General features: G+C 58.5%; 1 protein-coding gene across 2 annotated transcripts; it reads left to right on the plus strand.

Moving 5' to 3' along the window:
- The first annotated feature begins 385 nt into the window (after positions 1-385).
- On the plus strand, positions 386-17,993 carry KCTD15 (potassium channel tetramerization domain containing 15). 2 transcript variants are annotated; one of them, XM_004284147.3, is made up of 7 exons: positions 1,655-1,698; positions 3,339-3,434; positions 4,992-5,084; positions 5,734-5,909; positions 10,809-10,953; positions 13,585-13,890; positions 15,013-17,993. In XM_004284147.3, the coding sequence occupies exons 3-7, from the start codon at positions 5,019-5,021 to the stop codon at positions 15,169-15,171; spliced, it is 852 nt and encodes a 283-aa protein (XP_004284195.1). In that variant the 5' UTR covers positions 1,655-1,698; positions 3,339-3,434; positions 4,992-5,018; the 3' UTR covers positions 15,172-17,993. The 2 variants fall into 2 exon arrangements, with proteins under 2 accessions (XP_033269915.2, XP_004284195.1); XM_033414024.2 differs by lacking the exon at positions 4,992-5,084 and having other exon boundaries at positions 386-1,698.
- Positions 17,994-18,819: the final 826 nt, after the last annotated feature.

Below are 18,819 nucleotides of genomic sequence, written 5' to 3' on the forward strand. Positions count from 1 at the left end.
AGTTTCTCCTTATTCCCGCGTGGAGAAGTTACAGTACGGCGGTGCGGGCCCTCTTTCCACGCGCGAGGTCTCCTGGTCAAGGGAGGCAGGCCCCCCACCTTGTCCTCTATTCACCAGCGCCCCTCCCGTGAGTGAAGCCGCTAGAGGGCGTCCAGGTCCGGCTGGAGCTCGGGGTGGGGGCCCCCGCGCCGTTCCCGGCCGGAGCGCACCGGTCCTCCAGCTCGAGCCTGGCTCTGGCCCGGGCGTCCCCGCAGCCGGACGAGGGCGCAGTGCAGGCCGGGCGCAGTGCACCGGAGGCTCCGCGCTCCGTTTCCTAGGAGCCGGGAAATGGTCCAGGAGGAGGAGGGGGGACGGGCGGGGCGCAAGGGAAACAGGAGAAAGAGGAAGGGGAGGAGGAGGTAGAAGAGGAGGAGGAAGGGGCAGCCGACTCGAGGACCAGGAGGGACGCCCCGAGCGCAGGCCTCAGCGCCGCGGGGAGTCTTGGCGGTAGACGTCTCCATCGCGCCGCGCGCGTAAAGGAAATGGCGCGTCTGGCGGCGGGGGGCCGGCTGGGCGCCCCCCGTGCGCCCCTCCCCCGCGGTGGCCGACCGCGTGTCCGCAGACGTCACGGGCGGCGCTGCTCCCCGGTAGAGGGGCAGCCGGGGCAGAGACCCGGGGAGGAAGGCCAGGGAGGGGGAGGGGCGGCACCGGCCCCCGGCTCCTCTGCAGCCCTGGCCGACTCGCAGCCCAGTTTCTTCCCAAGTCCCGCCCCTACCCTCGGGCGCCGCGGCGGCGGCTGCTCTCCTCTTTGTAACCGAGGAGTCAAGAAATGTGAGAAACGTGCCCTGTGTTACTTATTTGGGAGCCGAAAATTTATGCCCAGCTGAAAGCGCCCGGGGAAATATTACATCAGATGAAATGACAATGATTAAAATCAGCTTCTCCCCCGCCCCCTCCCGAGCCCGGAGGAGGCCCGGGCGCCGCGTGGCTGGCCGGCGGGGGGCGGGGGGCTGGGCGGCGGAGGGCGCGGGGGCCTGGGCGCACTGCTCCCGGGAGGGTCCTGGCGGAGGCCCCGGCGGGAAGGCGCGGACTCCGGGGGAGGCGGGTGGTGATCGCCCGGCTGAAGGAAGGGAAACGGCGCGTTTTTGTCGCCAGGCGCGGGCGCGCGGAGCTAATTGCGACTCTAATCCTCTGCCCCGCGGCGCAGCCGAGCCCCGAGCCAGGAGTCGCCGCGCGCTCCCGCTCGCGCTCGTAGCGCTGGGTAATTTGGAGCCGGATCGCTGCCCTTTGCGTCCGGGCTCGGCCGCGACGGGACGCGGGCTACGGGCTAAGGTGGGGGGCTGGCTTTCTCGCCAGCAATCGGGGAAGGCCGCTGGAGAGAGAGGAGGGAGGAGAGGAGGTGGGAGCGGCGGGAGGGCAGCCGGAGAGCGGCGCGAAGAGGAGGCGGCGGCGGCGGCCGCGAGGAGGGGAGGAGGCGAGGGGAGGGCGGGGAGGGGAGGCCCCGGCGCGCCGCGCCGCGAGGGGCCGCGCGAAGCGGGGGCCGGGGCGGGAGGGGTGGGTGGGGGGAGGGTTGGGGGCGAGAGAGAAAGTAACTCCAGGACGAGACCGGAGCGACCCGCGCAGCGAGCAGAGGCGGCGAGGCTGCGCCCGGCGCCCGAGACCAGCGGCTGCGCGGGGCGGGGGCTGCGCCCGAGTCCGATCCGCCGCTCCGGCTCCGAGGTAAGCCTCGCGCGGGCGGCCACCGCTCAGCGACGCGCACCCCTGTCCCTAAAGTGGCTGCGATACCCAGAAAGTCGCCCGGCCGTGATTCGGACGTGGGAGGGGCGGCTGCTTTGTCCCGGTGCAGGGCGGCGGGGGCTGGCGGCACGGGGGCACCCAGCACAAAGGCCTGGTGCGGGAGGGGGGGACTGCCCACGTGGGCCGGCCCTGGCCCCGGGTGGACCCTCCCCACGCGGGCGGGCACCGAGCTTCCTGCCGCACGGGGAGGTGGGGGTGAGGGGGTGTTCACGTCCCGGCACTCGGGCCTCAGTGCCGGGCCGAGCGCCCTGCAGGGCCGGCGTGTTTCCGGGGTCAGAACCTGGCTCACGCAGCCGGGACTTCGGCTGACTGGGCCCGGCTTGGTGTCCAAATCAGAGAGAGAAAAAGTCTCCAACGGGACAGATGTGTGTCCTCTGACGCCCACCCGCGAGTCCGAAACGGAGTGGGAGGGGCTGGCGGTCTGGTGGTCGTCCCAAGCGCGCGGGGTCTGGAGCCCCAGGCGGGCCGCGCGGAGATGCGATCGCCGCCTCCGGATCCCCGATTCCCGCCGGTACCCCCTGACCTGGACGCGCGCACCGGCACACTCTCAAACAGCCCCCCTCCCCCGTAGCTGGAGCGCGTTTCAGTCCTCCCGCGCCCCCCACCTCCGGCTGCAGAAAGATCAGCTTCAAGTTTTCACTCTGTGTCTCAAATGTGCATGAAGGAATTTAAGTGCACGAGTGAATAACAGCATTAGTTTCAATTAATTTTTTTTTAAATCCCGGCAACAATAAACTTTGAGAACAAAAGCGCTTTTACGTCCTTAATTAGGCGAGCTTCCCATCTGTGGTCTCTAAGTATCTGCCTCTTGATTTAACTTTGTCTTCCGCCCCGCCCGTGCCGCACACCCTCGCGGTCCTGCAAGGCGCTCTGGGTGCCGCGGCCACCGCCGCCCGCGGCGCCGCCGGCCTGCACCCAGCCGGCTCCGGCCGTCCCGAACGAAGTTCACACCGGCCGGCGGGCTCCGCGGCCGGGCTGGCGCGCGCCAGGTGGCCCGCCTGCCTCCCTTCCGGCCCGCCCCCTGGACAATTCTGCAGGCCCCTGGCCCTCTTGCCCGGGGCTGGCGCCCTGGGCGCAGACCCGAAGGGAGTCCTCGAGCCGCCTTCTGTTTACCTTTTATGGTTAAAATAACAGCTTAGCAAAGAAGCGACTTCACGAAGAAGCGATTTAGTGAAATCGTCTCAAGCTGCCGCAGCTCAGCCAGTTTAATCACCCCCAGAGAGCTGAACAACTGCGAGCACAATAGGACACAAAATCATTTTGTGTGTAAATGAGCGTGGCATTCTGCTCGCTTCCCTCTGCTCGGGCGGGCGGGGCTCGGTGGCGGGCGGGCGCGGGACCCCGGGCTCCCGCCGCAGCTTGGAGAAGCGGGTCAGTACCCAGCCAGTTTGGAAACCCGCGGGCCGTGCAGCACACGACCGCCGAGGTCCCTGCAACAGGCGGTTTGGCTGAGCCTCGGGAGGGGCGTGGCGAGCTGGGGCTGGTCGTGGGTTTGATGCTGGTGCTGGCGGAATGAACTTGTGTCTCTTCCTGCACCCACTTTATGCTTCTGACCTTGGCAGTGGTCTCGGGGAAAGGGTCGTTGTCCAGCACAGATGCGTTTGTCGGAGGGAGCAGTGGAGGTTCGCGGCAAGGCGTACAGCCTGGGGCTTCCAATGGTGAGTTTCTGGTGTGCCATGAACATCAGGTGTTGCCTGCGATGGAAAAGTCTGGGTGAGAACACGATCGAGCAGCTTTTGTGATGGGTACTTGGTGTTAAATGTCACTTCTGAGTAGTGTCCTGGCAGTAGGGCCGGCATTGTGCAGTCTGCTTTGATAGACGTTCCATCGGAATTCCTTCCAGCACAGTTTATCCTCAGTGTGGCTTTCCTTCTGACTCCTCCCTAGCAGAGCCTCCCAGGGCAGGATAGCCCATTCCTGAGATATGTTTTGGTTTCTCAGAACTTCCTTGAGATAAGTGACCTGGTTTTCTTTTTGAAGCTTGCGGGAACTCAGGAATGCCCAAAGCAGCAGACCCTGGACAGCTAGAAGTTAAACATGACTGTCTGCTAATAGCCACCCCCCACCGGTTTCCTGTCAGAGGACTTGCCAGGACACCGAGGGCAGGACAAATCCTGGGAGAGTGGCCCGGCTTAAATTTGCAGGATTTGATTCTCATTGGACCTTGGTTCATGTGTTAAAACTGGATGTTGAATTTCAAGGCACAAAGTCAATCCTTGAGAGAGGTTCAGGTTAAACCTGCAACGGATAAGTCCAGGTTTAGGTATATGGAAGCCAGTGGGGGCGGGGGGGGGGGGATGATAGTCACTGTGCACGTCTCCCCCAGCCCCGGGTCAGTGGAAGGGGTCTGCTTAAACCTGCTCTCCTCCAGCTCTCCTGCATGGGGCCTGCAAGTGTTCTCAGACAGCTTCTGGAGACTGTGGGACAGGCTTATTTCAGGTGGTTGCGGCTGAGAGGAGAGGCAGGAGAGAGTGTTCATTAGCTGAGCTGCTGTCTCCTTCTGGCCAGCTTTCTCTAATGCCTTGGGGCTGTGATCCCAAAGGGATCTGGAATATATTAGGCACAGACAAGACCATTCCCGGGGCCTGGGGAGAAACTGCAGAGGTGCAGGCTGGGCAAACAAAGAGAAGTTTTCTTCTCTAAGGAGCCACAGGGGGAGCGGTGGCTTCCTAAGTGACTTTCGCTCTTCCCTGGCTTCTCTGTGTCCAGCCAGTTGCAAACTGCATCTTAACACTGCAGAGATGGTGTTCAAAGAGGTCCTGGGGCTCCGAAGCCCATGGAGGGTGGGGGGGATCCTCTCTGAGCTGTGGTTCCCAGGGTTCTCTCTGAAGTAAGAGGAGACATGCTTGGTAACGTGTCTCAAAACCAAAATACCAAGAAAATCAGATTTGTTCTGAAACATTTTGGGGGCAATAATGGTGAGCATATGTTTCAGTACTGTCATTAGCTGAATTAGCAGACATGGAGCTGCCCTGAAAACACATGTGTGAGTGTGTGTGTGTGTGTGTGTGTGTGTGTGTGTGTAAGTAATCTCCTATGGCCCTGAGGCTTGCTTTGGGGTGTGGGGACAGGATAGTAGCGGGCAGTGTGGTAGGGCATGGGGTCCTGGGACGCATGTTCATAAAGGACGATTGTAAGCATCTTTGACTGGGAGACACGGCGCCCAGGACCACTGAGGAGTAAGTCCTGTCTGGTTGTGTTGGTGCTTCCCACAGATACTCTGGGCAGCGATGGAAGCCTAGATGCCTCACCGCAAGGAGCGGCCGAGCGGGTCCTCGCTTCACGCCCACGGCAGCACTGGCCCCGCGGTGAGAGCCAGCAGGGTGGGCTGGGTCAAGGGCTGGTGTCCTCCTATTTGCCGTCCTCCCAAGCGCCAGCTCACTGGCTGCCCTTCCTCGCAGCTGCAGTCACAGCGGTGGCATTCAAGAGACGGCTGTTGACTGGCCGCACGATTATGTATTTTTTTTGGAAACAAAAACGCTCTTAATTTGATGTGAAATTTACTACGTGTATAAAGCTCAATGCCTTAGGTGCTGAGGAAGTCCCTAATTTAGAGGTGTCTCGTTACTGAGACAAACTTGCAAAAACCCCTGAATCCCAATTCACAAATTGGTGATTCGTTTGTCAGGGGATATTTCACATCTAACACAGAAGCCCACGACCTTTAATTAGAATTTTGCAGTTTGTTTTATGCCCCTGGAGGCTGACACCTTGAACAAAATTTCTTTTTCTTGATTTCTTATTGCTAATAAGCATCTTTCTTTTTTCCCTCTGGTACTTTGAAGAAAATGATGCGAATACACTTAATTACAGTGGTGGCCACAATTTGTCAGCTGAATATGTGATCAGGCACAGGCAGAAGTGATCTGATTAGATCTGTGATCACATTGGCAGTAAAAGGAGTGCATAGCTCCGTCGTGGAGAAACCCTTGTTTTGTGCCTTGTTTCCATCTCCAGGAGGGAGGAAGCATGTCTCGGTTGTCTCTCACCCGGTCGCCTGTGTCTCCCCTGGCCGCCCAGGGGATCCCACTGCCAGCCCAGCTCACTAAGTCCAACGCGCCTGTGCACATCGATGTGGGCGGCCACATGTACACCAGCAGCCTGGCCACGCTCACCAAGTACCCTGACTCCAGGTAAGAGCCGAGCCCCTCATGGCACCGGGGTGTGCAGTGGTGACAGGCAGCATCTGTAGCCTGCTACCAGCCAACACGCAGGGCTCTCCAAGGCCCCCCTGCTCCTAGACCTGGGGAACTAGGGTTCAGGAAGCTGAGTGCCCCTGTCAACGGCTGCTTTGCACAGGGACTTGTGACCCAGAGCTGGTGGCATTGGTAGTATTAGGGGGAGTTCCTGACTCACTGGCAGAGGCCACTTTTCAGAGCCAGCCCCACCTGCAGCTGGCCAGCAGCTGGCTGGGGAATCTCATGCTCCTTCAGGTTACTCTTGAGTGAGACTCAAGCCCGGCCTTTGCAGGGGACCATTCGTGAGCAATGCTGCGTACTTCTTGGCGTCATGCTGGGGAGAAATAGTTCATCCTGTTTCCGAGCCTAACCCTTGGGATAGAGCGTAAGGGGAAGGGTGAGGGGCAGCTGCAATTTGTCCTCTTCGCCTGTTTGGGTGGCCACTGCTGGACCCTAAGGGCGAGCAGCAGGCTCCCTTGGATTTGGGGGGGTTGCAGCGACTGGCTAGGAATTCCGTGATGTGCGGGAGGATCCACAGCTGTGGATAAGCATGAGCCACATACCGCCATCAGCGGGCAAAGCGTCTCCGACCAGGACCCTCCCTGCAGGGAGCTTTACACTCTGCCCAGCTCCCCGGTGCTCCTGACTCCTGGACTCATCTGTGGGAGGCGCCGGGCACTGCTGACTCTCCTGCTTTTGCCTCTCAGGCATTTCTCTCCTAGGGGCAGACCTGGTTTCCGCCTGTAACAGCAGGGCTGGCCAGAGGTGGGACGGGTCTCTGAGCATCTCCTGGAGATGATGCCGCACGCTACTTGCTGAGCCGGGGACCGCTTGCTCCTGGTACAGTGAGGCGGCCACCACTGAGGGCTGGCGGCGGGAGGGCCACGGCTGCAGGGCATCACCTCTGTTTTAGACATTTAAAATAAAAAGAGGAGTTAATTAATTCCCCAGACACCGAGGGGGAGCGGCTCTGGGAAGCTTTCTGATCCGGCTGCCTCGTCGCCGGTGTGGCCGCTCAGAGCACGGAGGATCATAGCGTGTGGAAGTGGCGGCTTTGGGAGCTCGTTGGAGGCCAGCGTGGCGCCCTCCAGGGGGGAGTGCTGGAGGTGGATGCAGTGTGTCGTTCAGAATTGGGGGCATCGGGTGCAGGTGACGGTTGGAGCTTCACTCCCTCAGCAGACAGAGGCTAGGCCTGGGGCGCTTGTGACCTGGGGGTCTCGGAGGGGGCAGCATCCGGGAGGCCACGTCAGCCGTGTGGGCCTGGCGCTCTCTGGCAGAGCCCTGTCGAGGATGGGAGATGGATTCCACTTATTTAATTTCAATTTAGCCTTCTGCGGCATTCGCGCCTTGTTTGAGATAGATCATCCCTTAATCGGTTGACGACGTTTGCGAGTGAAATTCATGAAACCCTTGCCCACAACGTCTCTGAAGAGTGTTCCCTGAAATCAGACACTTGCCTTTCTGGAGTAATCATGGCCCAGGCCTGCAGGGAACGGCCTCCTCATTCTGTCTCCAGGCTGCTGCCTGGAACAGGGCGGGCAGGGGGTGGTCCTCCCCTCCCAGACCCACAGCCCATCCTCACCCATTGTCCTGCTTTGACGTGGGGCGGGCCATCTTGCTGGCCCGTGACCTGTGGGACCCGCGGGCCTGCAGGATGTGCCCAGAGCGGGTGGCGGTCTGCATTCTTTCCTGGGGCCTCAGGATGAATCTGTTCTGCCTGGATGGCTTCCGGCTCACAGGAGAGCTGCTCCTCAGGCCTGAAGCTTCGGCCTAGAGGCCAGTGGAGGGTGGTGTGACCTGTAGGACAGTCAGGACAGTGGGTCAGGCCAGGCCTGAGAAGTGGGTTGGGCAGCTCTGCTGGCCAGAGCCCCTCAGATCTCTCTCATCCTTCTTTGAGTAAATTATTAAAATTAAAAAACTGTTTCTCACTAATTCTGGAAACAAAATCAGTCCCTCATCCAGGGTCACCGATGTATAAGTCACCTGGAGATGGAGAATCGTGTTAAGGTCACCGGGGGTGGAGGGGGTTCTGGATGTCAGCAAAGTCCCACCCTGGGCAATGCCGGGAGCGCCCCCCAGCCCCTCAGGTCCCGGTGCCCACAGAGCTGTGCCTGGGCTCCTGGTTCTTGGCAAGGCAGGGAGCGCCAACGGGTCCTCGCCCAGAGCCGGCCCCGCCCAGCTGCCCGGGGCTGGGAGTGGACTCCTGTGTCTGCCAGCGCACTTGGAACATCGTTTAGCTCCTGCCATGGCAGCCCCACGCTTGCGTTCATCCTCGCTGTGGGAAGCAACAAATTAAGATGTCCAGGAACTTTAGAACTAATAAAACCTGCCACTGAAACATGCAGGAAATTGGAGCCGAGGCTTAAAAAAAAAAAAAGGAAGAAAGAAGAAAAAGAAAACAACCCCTATCAGCTGGGGTCAGAACCGGCCAGCTTATTCTGTGGAAGACTTCTGAAGTTGGTACCCCGAACCTGCAGTCTCCCTCAGAGAGTGGCCTGCGGTGGCAACGGACTCTTAAGACCACACACACGTGTCGGGAGCTCCCTTTGAAGTGACTAACCTTCCCTCAAGCTGCTCATGTCCTTGATAGCTTCAGACCCTGAGGGCATGAAAGGCCTTAGTCTGTGAAGAGACACCGAACCTGGAAAGACCTAGAACCAGCCAGTCCTGAAATAAGGCAGATTGAGAGCCTTCTAGCCTGGGACCCATAAGACAACCTAGAACCCAGGAAGCCCTGGAATGTGGTGGATTGGGAGTCGTCTAGACCAACAGGTCTGGAGCTTCACAGCCTGATGTCAGGAGGGTTTGCAACACAAGCAGCCGTGGAACATCGCTTGCTGCACAGAGCTTGAGCTCAGCCAGGGAGGGTGGAGCAAATTCTGCAGGGAGACTGAGGCTTCACACGTGCTGGCTCACCTATGGAAACGGCTCTCACTTCTTCCTGCTGGTGCCACGTGGGGTCCCTCAGCAGTCTGCGGATGACTGCCTGTGGCACCTGGCGTCTCACTCAGTCCTGTCTGTCTCCAGGGCTGCTGGGTGGCCCTTATTCTGATATCTGGATGCCCAAGCTCTGCTGAGGTCAGGTCTTGGGGAGTTTGAGGCCTGGAATAGGCCTTGGAGCCCACAGAGCTGTGCAGCGGGGCTGTGTTCTCCAGTATCATTGTCATCAGGCCTGGGGGTTGATGGGGCTCCGTGGCCTTTGGAGCTCTGAGATGAGCTGTATGTGGGTGACCGCAGCACTGGTTCCACAGGCTCGGGCCTCTCCACACCTCCCCATGGGCTCTGGCCTGCTCATGCCCTTCTACGAGGCAGCCTTGCCCTTTATATGGCCCCGCTGGGCCATGTCCCCAGAGTGAGAACAGGTTAGTCACTCTACCCCTGGGCAGACCCTCCTGGCCAATGCCTGAAGTGTACCAGGCCACCAGAGCGGCTGGTGTCAATGGAAGGCCCCGAGAGAGGCTTTGGGTGCCGTGACCCCCCAGCTCATTGCCCTGGCACACAGTGGCAGGAGTGGGGCAGGGCCTGCGGAGGGGGCTGCTGAGGGAGAGGGGAGCCTTCCTGGGAGGCTTGTACAGGTTGGGCTGGAAGGCCTGGGGCCCAGGTCGGGGCCACCCTTCTCCCGGGCTGTGCAGGGTCCAGCTGGGGACATGTATGTGGCCCTGCCTGTCGGCCGAAGGATGTCTGGAGATGCTGCCCCTGGGGAGACGCCGCCGACCTCCCTGCGGTTCCCGAGTCAAGCTCTTGGCTGTCCCCACCCCTCTTCGGGGTATCCTAACTCTCCCCCCCGGGGCCTGGGGTCTGCAGGGGAAGTTAGCCAAACCAGAGCCTGCCGCCCTGGGAAGTGGGGAGGCCTGGTTCCTCCTCCCTGGAGTGGAGAGGGCCAGGCATCAGGGCGCCCCGAGAGCCTGCTGCAGGTCCTGTGCTTCTGTCAGAGCCACTGTCCTTCAGAAGGTGGGGTGCTGGGACCTGGCCTCCCCTCGCGGTCCCCTCCCCAGTGCGCACTCGCTGTAGCACACGTGCACGCATTGGAGCACGTGTGTGCGCTGTTCTGTGTGCATCCACGCTGGTATGTGTGTACACACTGGGGTGTGCGTGTGTGTGTGTGTGTGTGTGTGTGTGTGTACGTGCGTGCACTGTAGCTACACACACACGTGCTGTCCCCGGTGCCTGCCTCTGTTCTCCCCTAGGGTTCCCTGAGCGCAGAGCTGTGGGTGGTTCGTCTGTGAGTTTGTTGAGCATACGTAGCTGTGTCTCTGGTGGACCCGTGCTGCCTGGTGTGTCCCGCACCGGATGTGTCTGGGTCTGCCTGTGGTTTGTGTGTTGTGAGCGAGGGGACCATGTGACGCCGTGCCTGCTGCCCGGGTGTGTCCTGTCCGCTGCTCGTTCACGCAGGTTGGGGGAGGTGGATGTGTGTGACCCGGGAGCGTGGCAGCTGGTTTACATGTGTTCACTGGACGGGCGGCCGTGAGCTGGCGTGTCTGGTGGTCAGTGGGGGTTTTCTGGGCGGTTCTGTCCAGCAAGGGTTTGTGTGCTTGGGACGGGGTGGCTGTGTCTGTGTCTCGCTGTGGTTTTCCAGGCCTGTAGCCTGTGTCAGCGGGCAGGCGGGCGTACAGAGCCGGGTGTGCCTCTCTCTGACTGTGGCTTGTGCGTGTAGGCGGGGCGTGTGCATGTGCTGGTTGCCGCGCTGGTGTCCCGGCTGCCGCTGGCATGTGCAGACATCCTTTTCAGTCCTGGCGCAGCCCAGAGTCACCATGTAAGGCCCCTCGCCCCTCCAGCAGGGTGAGCTCTAAGGAGTCGGGGTGGGGCAGGTGGACCCGCCCTTCCATCCCACATCTCCGCCCCCATCTCTCCCAGAATAAGCCGCCTCTTCAATGGCACCGAGCCCATCGTCCTGGACAGTTTGAAGCAACATTATTTCATCGACCGGGATGGGGAGATTTTCCGCTATGTCCTGAGCTTCCTGCGGACGTCGAAACTGCTCCTCCCAGATGACTTCAAGGTCAGTCCGCAGCTGGCAGCTGCGCGGCACACTGCCTGTGGGGTGGCGTTCCACAGGGTAGGCTGTGACTTCATAAATGGACCCACAGTTGTCACGGCAACCATAAAAACTTAAACGATGAAGCCGAGGGCTAAATCAGTTTTCCTAAACTAATTTTGTTTTCTCACATTTTTAGCTTATTTATCAGGGTGTAACAGCAGTTAAGCAGTGGCAGCGGCGCTTACCCCGGTTTCATGTTTGTCGTGTTGAACGACTGTCGTGTGCCGGAGTTACAGGAGTTAGAGGTTCCCAGATCTGTTCCTCGTAGGCACTTGGCAGGGGGAAAACTGATCCAGTCCAAACACCCTTAAACAAAAGCTTGCCCCCAGGTCTCCGGGCGAGCCTGTCTGCGGCAGCCGACCTGGTTCTGAGAGTCCTGCCTCCGGTGCTGGGCCCCTCACGGCACGGAGATCCCAGAGGCAGGAAGCCCATGCCTGGGCTACCCCAGCTCCAACCAGCAAATGTCCTTCCTTTCTTTCTTCCTGCCGGCACCCAGAGGACCCCAGTGGCCCTGGGGCTGTTTCATCCCTCATTCAGTTCAGTTCCTGGGTGCCAACAGCCGAACTCCGGCTGAACATGCAGTGAAAGACAAGGCAGACATGGGTCCTGTCCCCATAGTGGTTACGGTCTAGTGGGAAGACAGACGATGAACCAAAAAACACTTGAATTCCACAGGGGCAAACACTTCAGAGAAGCAGAGAGCACTGTGAGAGGGAACCACGCAGAGAGCAGGCCCGGGTGGGTTTGGAGGCAAGGCTGTTTCTCTGGGTGATGGCGGAGGAACGGGGGCAGACAGGTGTGAGGGCCTTGGTGGGAAGCGGAGAGGGGAGGGCAAGGAGCTGGATGGGTGGCAGCCTGGGACCGTATGAACTGGGAAGGAAAGAGCAGGAAGGAAGGCTGCTGCTTGGTGTCAGGACCTTGGTGGCCGGCTCAGCATTCGGCTTTTTACCCTGAATGCAGTGGAAGGGTTGTGAGTAGGGCCATGACCGTCAGATCTGTTGTGTGGAAAAGGATATGCAGGGGAGCAGGAGGGTAGAGGCAGTGAAGGTGGAACAGAGTCGGTAGATCAGATTCACGCTTAGGAAGAAGATGCAGGAGCCACGGGTGTGGATGGAGAGGGTCGGGGGCTCTCGAGGGTGCCTCTGGCCTGCAGCTTGAGTCCTGAGTGGCTGTGTGGAGGCCCAGGGTAGAACAGGCTGTGGGGGAGTGGCACCGCACTCCTGTGTGGAAGAGCTGGTGGGGCACCCGGGGGAGATGTTCTGGGCTATGAGGAAGGAAGTGGGGTTGTTGGTTTGCAGACATCATTTCAAACCTTGCATGGATGAGAGCAAAGGCCCGGCATGGTGCCTTGAGGAACCCCTGTGGAGGGACAGGATGGGTTCTTTTAAATGTTTGAATTTTATTTTGTTTATTTTTTATACAGCAGTTCTTATTAGTTACCTATTTTATACATATTAGTGTACACATGTCAATCCCAATTTCCCAATTCATCCCACCACCATCCTACCCACTTTCCCCCCTCGGTGTCCATACATTTGTTCTCTACATCTGTGTCTCTATTTCTGCCCTGCAGACCGGTTCATCTGTACCATTTTTCTAGGTTCCACATACATGTGTTAATATACGATATTTGTTTTTCTCTCTCTGACTTACTTCACTCTGTAAGACAGTCTCTAGCTCCACAGGATGGGTTCTTGACTGATCACCCCTGGGGTGACTCCGAAAGCTGGGGTCAGTCAGCAGGAGGAACGGACTTAGGGACAGTGGGGTGGGCCCGGCTTTGGGGGTTGGGCTTCCTTGACTCCCCCCAGGGGTCCTCAGGCTCACCAGCCGGACTTGAGCTGAGTGGTGTGGTCATGGGTCCTCAGCTACTCAGGGCTGGGGTGGGTGTGGGTGGACATGTGTTTGACCGGGGCAGTGGTCTGATCATCAGGGCCTGAGGGGTGGTTGGTGCGAGCCCGCCAGCCCGGGAGTGGGCTGCTGGTGAGAGGTGGGTGTCCCCCAGACACCTCCTCACACTGCCTGCAAGGGCAGGGGCCGACCTTGTCCTTTAAGCTTCACCCCGTCTTTGAGCTGGGTGTTTACATCCATTTTATAGATGAGGAAACTGAGGCTCAGAGAAGGTCTGGTAGATAATGATGCTGAAAATCCAACCCAGACAGGTCTGTTTCGCCTCCCTGCCCCGCAGTGAGCTCCTCCAGGGCAGGTGAGGACGGGGCTGCCCCGTGCCTTGCTGACAAATCAGTAGGTTTCCAGGCATCCGCACAGCCTCTGGCTCCTCTAACCTAGCCTCCGGGTCTATCCAGAGGCTTCTCTCTGCTTCAGGGGGATGAAGCCACCCCCAGTGCTTGGGGCCAGATGGAAGAGCTCATGGGGTCTTGGGACAGGTGCACACCAGCCGCTGCCTGCAGGGAGGCAACACCTTTTTTGGGGGGCACACATTAGGCCGAGACTCGTTTTCCCCGTCCCTACAATGGGGACAAACCGTCCCAGAGCACACTGTGCCCTGGGGGTGTGGGGTGTGAGGGGGGGGCCCCCTGGAGCCGGCCCGGCACATCCCCACCACCCCCAGCCGTGTGTGCGTGCCCACAGGACTTCAGCCTGCTGTACGAGGAGGCACGCTACTACCAGCTGCAGCCCATGGTGCGCGAGCTGGAGCGCTGGCAGCAGGAGCAGGCGCAGCGGCGCCGCAGCCGGGCCTGCGACTGCCTGGTGGTGCGGGTCACACCGGACCTGGGTGAGCGGATCGCGCTCAGCGGCGAGAAGGCTCTCATCGAGGAGGTCTTCCCCGAGACCGGGGACGTCATGTGCAACTCGGTCAACGCCGGCTGGAACCAGGACCCCACGCACGTCATCCGCTTCCCGCTCAACGGCTACTGCCGGCTCAACTCGGTGCAGGTGAGGGCTGGCCGGCCGCCGCCTCCCCCGTGCCTCGCCGACGCCCTCCGGCGGCAGAGGGAGATGGAGGGAGGCTCGGTCCCGGCAATGGCGAGGCCCTCCGTGCCGTCTTACAGAAAAGGCAACAATGTGTTGATGCATAATTTATGTCCCGCTCATAATTAAATGATGGCGCCTGGGGGATGGACTTAAAAAAATTGATCTATGCTTTTTTTTTTTCTTTCCCGAAAGGATGTTCTATAAAAATGGCCTAGAGTATTTTCAACAAAGTGTGCTTCATTTGACACCCAGAGTCTGACTTTGGATTCAAATTAAACCCAGGCAGTGGGAGCAGCAGGTCAGAGGCTGAGAGTGGCGGCGGCCTGGAGCCCCCCTACTCATCATGCTGCCCGGGGCCACCAGCACCCAGACAGCCGCCCCGTGCGTGTTTGGATTGGCTTTCCCCAGATGGGTCTAAGAGCTGGGAAGCCCCACGTGGAGTGGAGGCCTATTTTCCATAAGCTCTTCCAGACCCAAGAGCAGACTCCTATTTCAGGCTTGGGGCAGAGTGGACTTTGTGGGGAAAATTCCACAAGCTGTCCGTCAGAACTTGCTAGGTGCAGGACCCAGGTGTCAGACACAGTGACCAGGCCCTGCCCTCACAGAGGCGCAAGCCCGCCCACGTGGACACGGAGACCTGCAGAGACTCAAACATCAGGAGGACGCCTCCTCTCCACCCCAAGCTCCCTTGAGCTGATGGGCCCCCAGGCATCAAACCATCTGGGACTCGCAGCTCAGGGAAGCAGGTGGCTGCCCAGAGGCTGGGGGCAGGGTCTCTATTACTGGGGCCTCAGTGAGGGAGGGGGACCTGGAACCATGTGTCTGGAGAGAGAGGGGCCCAATCAAGGTTGTGGACCCCTGAGGGCAGCAGGGTTTGGCTGTTTGAGGGGCCCTGGGGCCTGGCCGCCCCTGTCCCTTCTGTGGCTGCCCCGCTGGATGTTCTGCAGGGACTTCTGTCAGGAAGCAAGACATGTCTTAACAGGAGAAGGTAGCTTGCCCTGGGCTAGTGCCCACTTGACCACCAGGCAGGGCAGGCAGACTCTTACAGCTGGGCAGGACTGACCCCTGTTTCTTCCCCGGCAGGTCCTGGAGAGGCTGTTCCAGAGGGGTTTCAGCATGGCTGCGTCCTGCGGGGGTGGCGTGGACTCGTCCCAGTTCAGTGAATACGTGCTTTGCCGGGAGGAGCGGCGACCGCAGCCCACGCCCACTGCTGTCCGAATAAAGCAGGAGCCCCTGGACTAGGCCCTGCCTCAGTGCCCACCTGAGGCCTTTGGGCCCTGGGGACACCCCAGGGACCAGGAAACAGTGCTGGGGAGTTCTGCCTATGCCTGCTTAGCGGTGGCCATGAGACTGAGGGTGGGGCTGGAGGGTCCAAAGCCTGCCCAGAGAGCCCCAAGGCCCCGTGTGTCATGGCAACAGAATGTGGGATGCTGGAGGCATGTCCACTGAAGGACTGTTGATGTGACCCAAAGATGCCGAGGTGGGAGAACTCGGCCACCAGTTGTCTGGGCCCCTCAGCTCCCAGTCCGGTCCTCGGGGCTCCGCGTGTGTCGAGGCAGGGTCAGCAGAGGCCTCCCCAGTGCACGCCGAGGAGCTGTCCATCCTTCACCACACGGCAGACTCCAGTGGGTCTCCTTGCGTCAGAGATGGCTTATTTTTCTACAGTATTTAAGACGGAAGTAAGTGCACAAGTCAGAGAGGCCGACAAGGACCAACGCTTCTTTATCTGGTGCTCAGCTCAGTCGGACGCGCAGCATGTCTGCATGGGGGGTGGAAGAGCTGCTGGACACTCGGGCCCAGGTGCCCGCAGAGCAGGGCTTGGAAACTTCTGGTTTCTGCTCTAGGAGCAGATGCAGGGATGGCAGTGCCACAGGGGCTGAAACTGGGCTCCCACGGGGTGGGGCTGCTGGGAGGAGGGTGGTACAGGTGGGGATGGATAGCTGTGGAGCCACTTGAGACCCTACCTTTGCTGCCACCTGGGGCACAGGCCACACTTGAGAGCCACCTGACCAACTAATGCCCAGGGCCTTCGATTCCTATCTATGCGTGCGCACACCTGGGCTCCCATAGAAGTCATCTCCCCATCGGGACCAGCCACGGGGCCACACCACATCCTTACCTCAGGAATGGGCCCCACGGTGAAGGGGCCCATCTGTCAGCAGCATCCTCTGGGTCCCCAGCTCAGGAAGCCATCCCCCACTCTGATTTTCCCACACTCATATGCACACTGAATTTTAATTAGACTGTTACACTAGCTTGCCAGTAAGACCCGGACAGAGTCATACCTTGGGTTCTTGGCCCTGGATTCCAACGAGGACTGCCTCTGAGGGGTCCTCACAGACCTGCTGCCTCTCAGATGACAGGCCCAAAGATGGATACCGCCTGCCTTGTCACACACAGTTCCCCTCCCCTCCCCTCCCGAGATGGCTCTTTCCCAGGTTGGAGAAACCGCAGAGAACTGCTGGGTGGGCGGGGCGTCCTGGCCAGCACTGCCCCTTGTACGATGCCTGTAGACTTGTATATGACTCCTTTAATATTGTAAAGATACTGATGTACAATTGTCGCGTGTTTGTGTAAACTACATTATGTTCCTAGTTCATGCCATAAATGATGCTATAAAGCGAAAGACTGAGGCTCCATCCTGTGCAGAAGCGGCAGCCAGATTCCAGCATTCCGTGCTGTGCAGGGAGGTTTGGGGATGGGATTCCTCCCTCGGTTCCTTCAGTTCAGATGAGGAAGAACCAACAGCCGTAACTGGGGGAGGGGCAGGAACAAGGGTCCTGAGCTTGCTGTTGTTAATTGCATTTGGGTGTTTCCTCACTGCTGTGCCTGTCCCCTCTGGGCAGCGCAGATTCGGAATTCTGATTCACAGCCCCTAACCAGATGCAGGCTGGGGAAAGGCAGACCCAAAGTGTCCAGGGACTTTTGAACCCAGTCTTCAATGTTTGTGATTTTTCCCTCCCTCTGGTTTTTGGTTGAGGTTGACGGCCTCTTTAGAGCGCCGCAGAGCAGTAGGAGAAGGTGGCAGGCGGTCCACGCATGGCTCAGGCCAGCCAGGGGACACGCAGCCCTTCGCATGAGGACAGGTCACCCTAGCTCAGCACAAGGCCTCGAGGCGTCTCTTTCCGAGGAGTTTGAATGTACTTACGCAGGCCTCCAATTTTAATGAGCCTTTTTGTATTTCTCCTCAAAGTCCTTATGTTCTAACTGACCAGGACCCTTTCCCATGCCAGTAAGGGCCACCAGCCTCTCCCTGCCTGGGGGACGGGCCACAGCCATGTGCTGTCTGAGGCCGCAGAGCAGTCGCCATCCCACTGTACAATCGAATTTGCTGGACAGACTTGCCAACCTTCTCCTTTGCTCAGCAACATGCCTACAGTTGGCACACGGGCATTTTGGCATCTGAGGTTCACGTCTGAGAGGAGGAGAAAGTGTTGTGTTTATTAGAAAGGAAGTCTTGTGGAAACAGCTCAGTGCCGTGTGTGTTTATGGATTTTTATAGTATGATAACCAGCATGGTTGCCGGTCGGTGGAGATTCCCTAACATTTTCAAGCAAACTATCATTTTGATTAAACCACTGTGCTAAAAAAAAAAAAAAAGTAACTACCTTACTGAATGTTACTCTTATCTCCTTACTAATTAAGACAAACCAGGAAGTATGATTTAGGGAATTTCTAAATTTGTAGAGAAGTACCATGTTCCCAAAGTGATGCAAAAATTCTAAGATAGTCCCTATAAACAATAAGTACAAACATCTTTATGCTTCCTGGAATGGATATGCTATATTGTAAGTAATCTCTTGATCAGTTGCCAGCGATATAAGTGTTACTTCTGCTCTTCATAAATTATTCTTGATTCTAAGCAACTGGACAGATAGCTGTGCCAACACTTCCCTGTTCCCCACCAGACCTCTGCCCGTGCAGGAACTCTGCAAAGCTACAACAGGTGGCTTTGGCCACTGTCCTAATGACACGGAGCTCAGAGTCAGGTCACGACACTAATATCTTTTAAAAAGCTTTTTTTTTTTTAATTTAAAGCTACCACTTGACTGTGTTCCATAGAAAATAAAGTATTTTTTATGAATTATACACCCAGCTCTAGCGCTTCGTTTCTAATCTACCAAGGCAGCCACAAGAAGGTGCTCTGGCTTGAGTGACTCTTAAGCCGCTGCTCCCCACACGTGGGACTTGGCTTGACCACTGAACAAGCACCTTGAGTAGCCCTAGTCCCACATACTGAACCTTCCTGATCTAGGTGAGGAGTTGCCGTGGAGGGTTGGGCCCTTCTGTACTATATTCATTTTGTGCACGTGTATATGTAAACCAAACCACTAACACATTTGACAAAGGGGCAGAGAAGCATGGATGTGAGTAATGGCTCCGTTGAGCCCCTGACCAAGGGAAGACCCATTTGGTTGAGTCAAGCAGAGCCTAATTAGAGCACGGGGTTGGAGATTACCCTTTTTCCCATCCAGGAGGCAGACCTGTGTTCTCCGGAGAATGCTACCTGCCAAGATGGCCCCATCCCATCAGGCCCTGTCAACCCTCCTGACTCCCCAGAGACAGGACGACAGCTGCAGGGGTCCTGCAGGACCCATAAGACTGGATGACCCATAAGTGGATGACAAGACGGAACGTTCAAATGCAGGAGCTGCCAGAGGATTTTCAGTTCGAGGCAGGGCACTTGGTTCAAGCCAATGGGGAGTTCTAGACAGAGCTGGAGGGCCAGCTCTTGGCTAGAGAGCACAGCTGCTGCCCTTGAGCCTGATATCTGGGCTGATGAGGGATGTTGTAAGAACTGTGATGTCACAGTTTGATGGTCTCGACTTCTGTTGACTTTAAGGTGGGTGGGCAAATGTGTTTAGCACAAAGGCAGCCACATAACGCTGG

Source organism: Orcinus orca, chromosome 20 (genome assembly GCF_937001465.1).
Source record: "Orcinus orca chromosome 20, mOrcOrc1.1, whole genome shotgun sequence".
Taxonomy (NCBI): domain Eukaryota; kingdom Metazoa; phylum Chordata; class Mammalia; order Artiodactyla; family Delphinidae; genus Orcinus; species Orcinus orca.

Excerpts from the sequence above, each read along its gene's own strand:
- KCTD15 (XM_033414024.2), top strand. The coding sequence starts at position 898 with ATGACAATGATTAAAATCAGCTTCTCCCCCGCCCCCTCCCGAGCCCGG. Across the intron at positions 5,910-10,808 it reads ACCAAGTACCCTGACTCCAG|AATAAGCCGCCTCTTCAATG; the intron begins GTAAGAGCCGAG and ends CATCTCTCCCAG. Across the intron at positions 13,891-15,012 it reads GCCGGCTCAACTCGGTGCAG|GTCCTGGAGAGGCTGTTCCA; the intron begins GTGAGGGCTGGC and ends CTTCCCCGGCAG.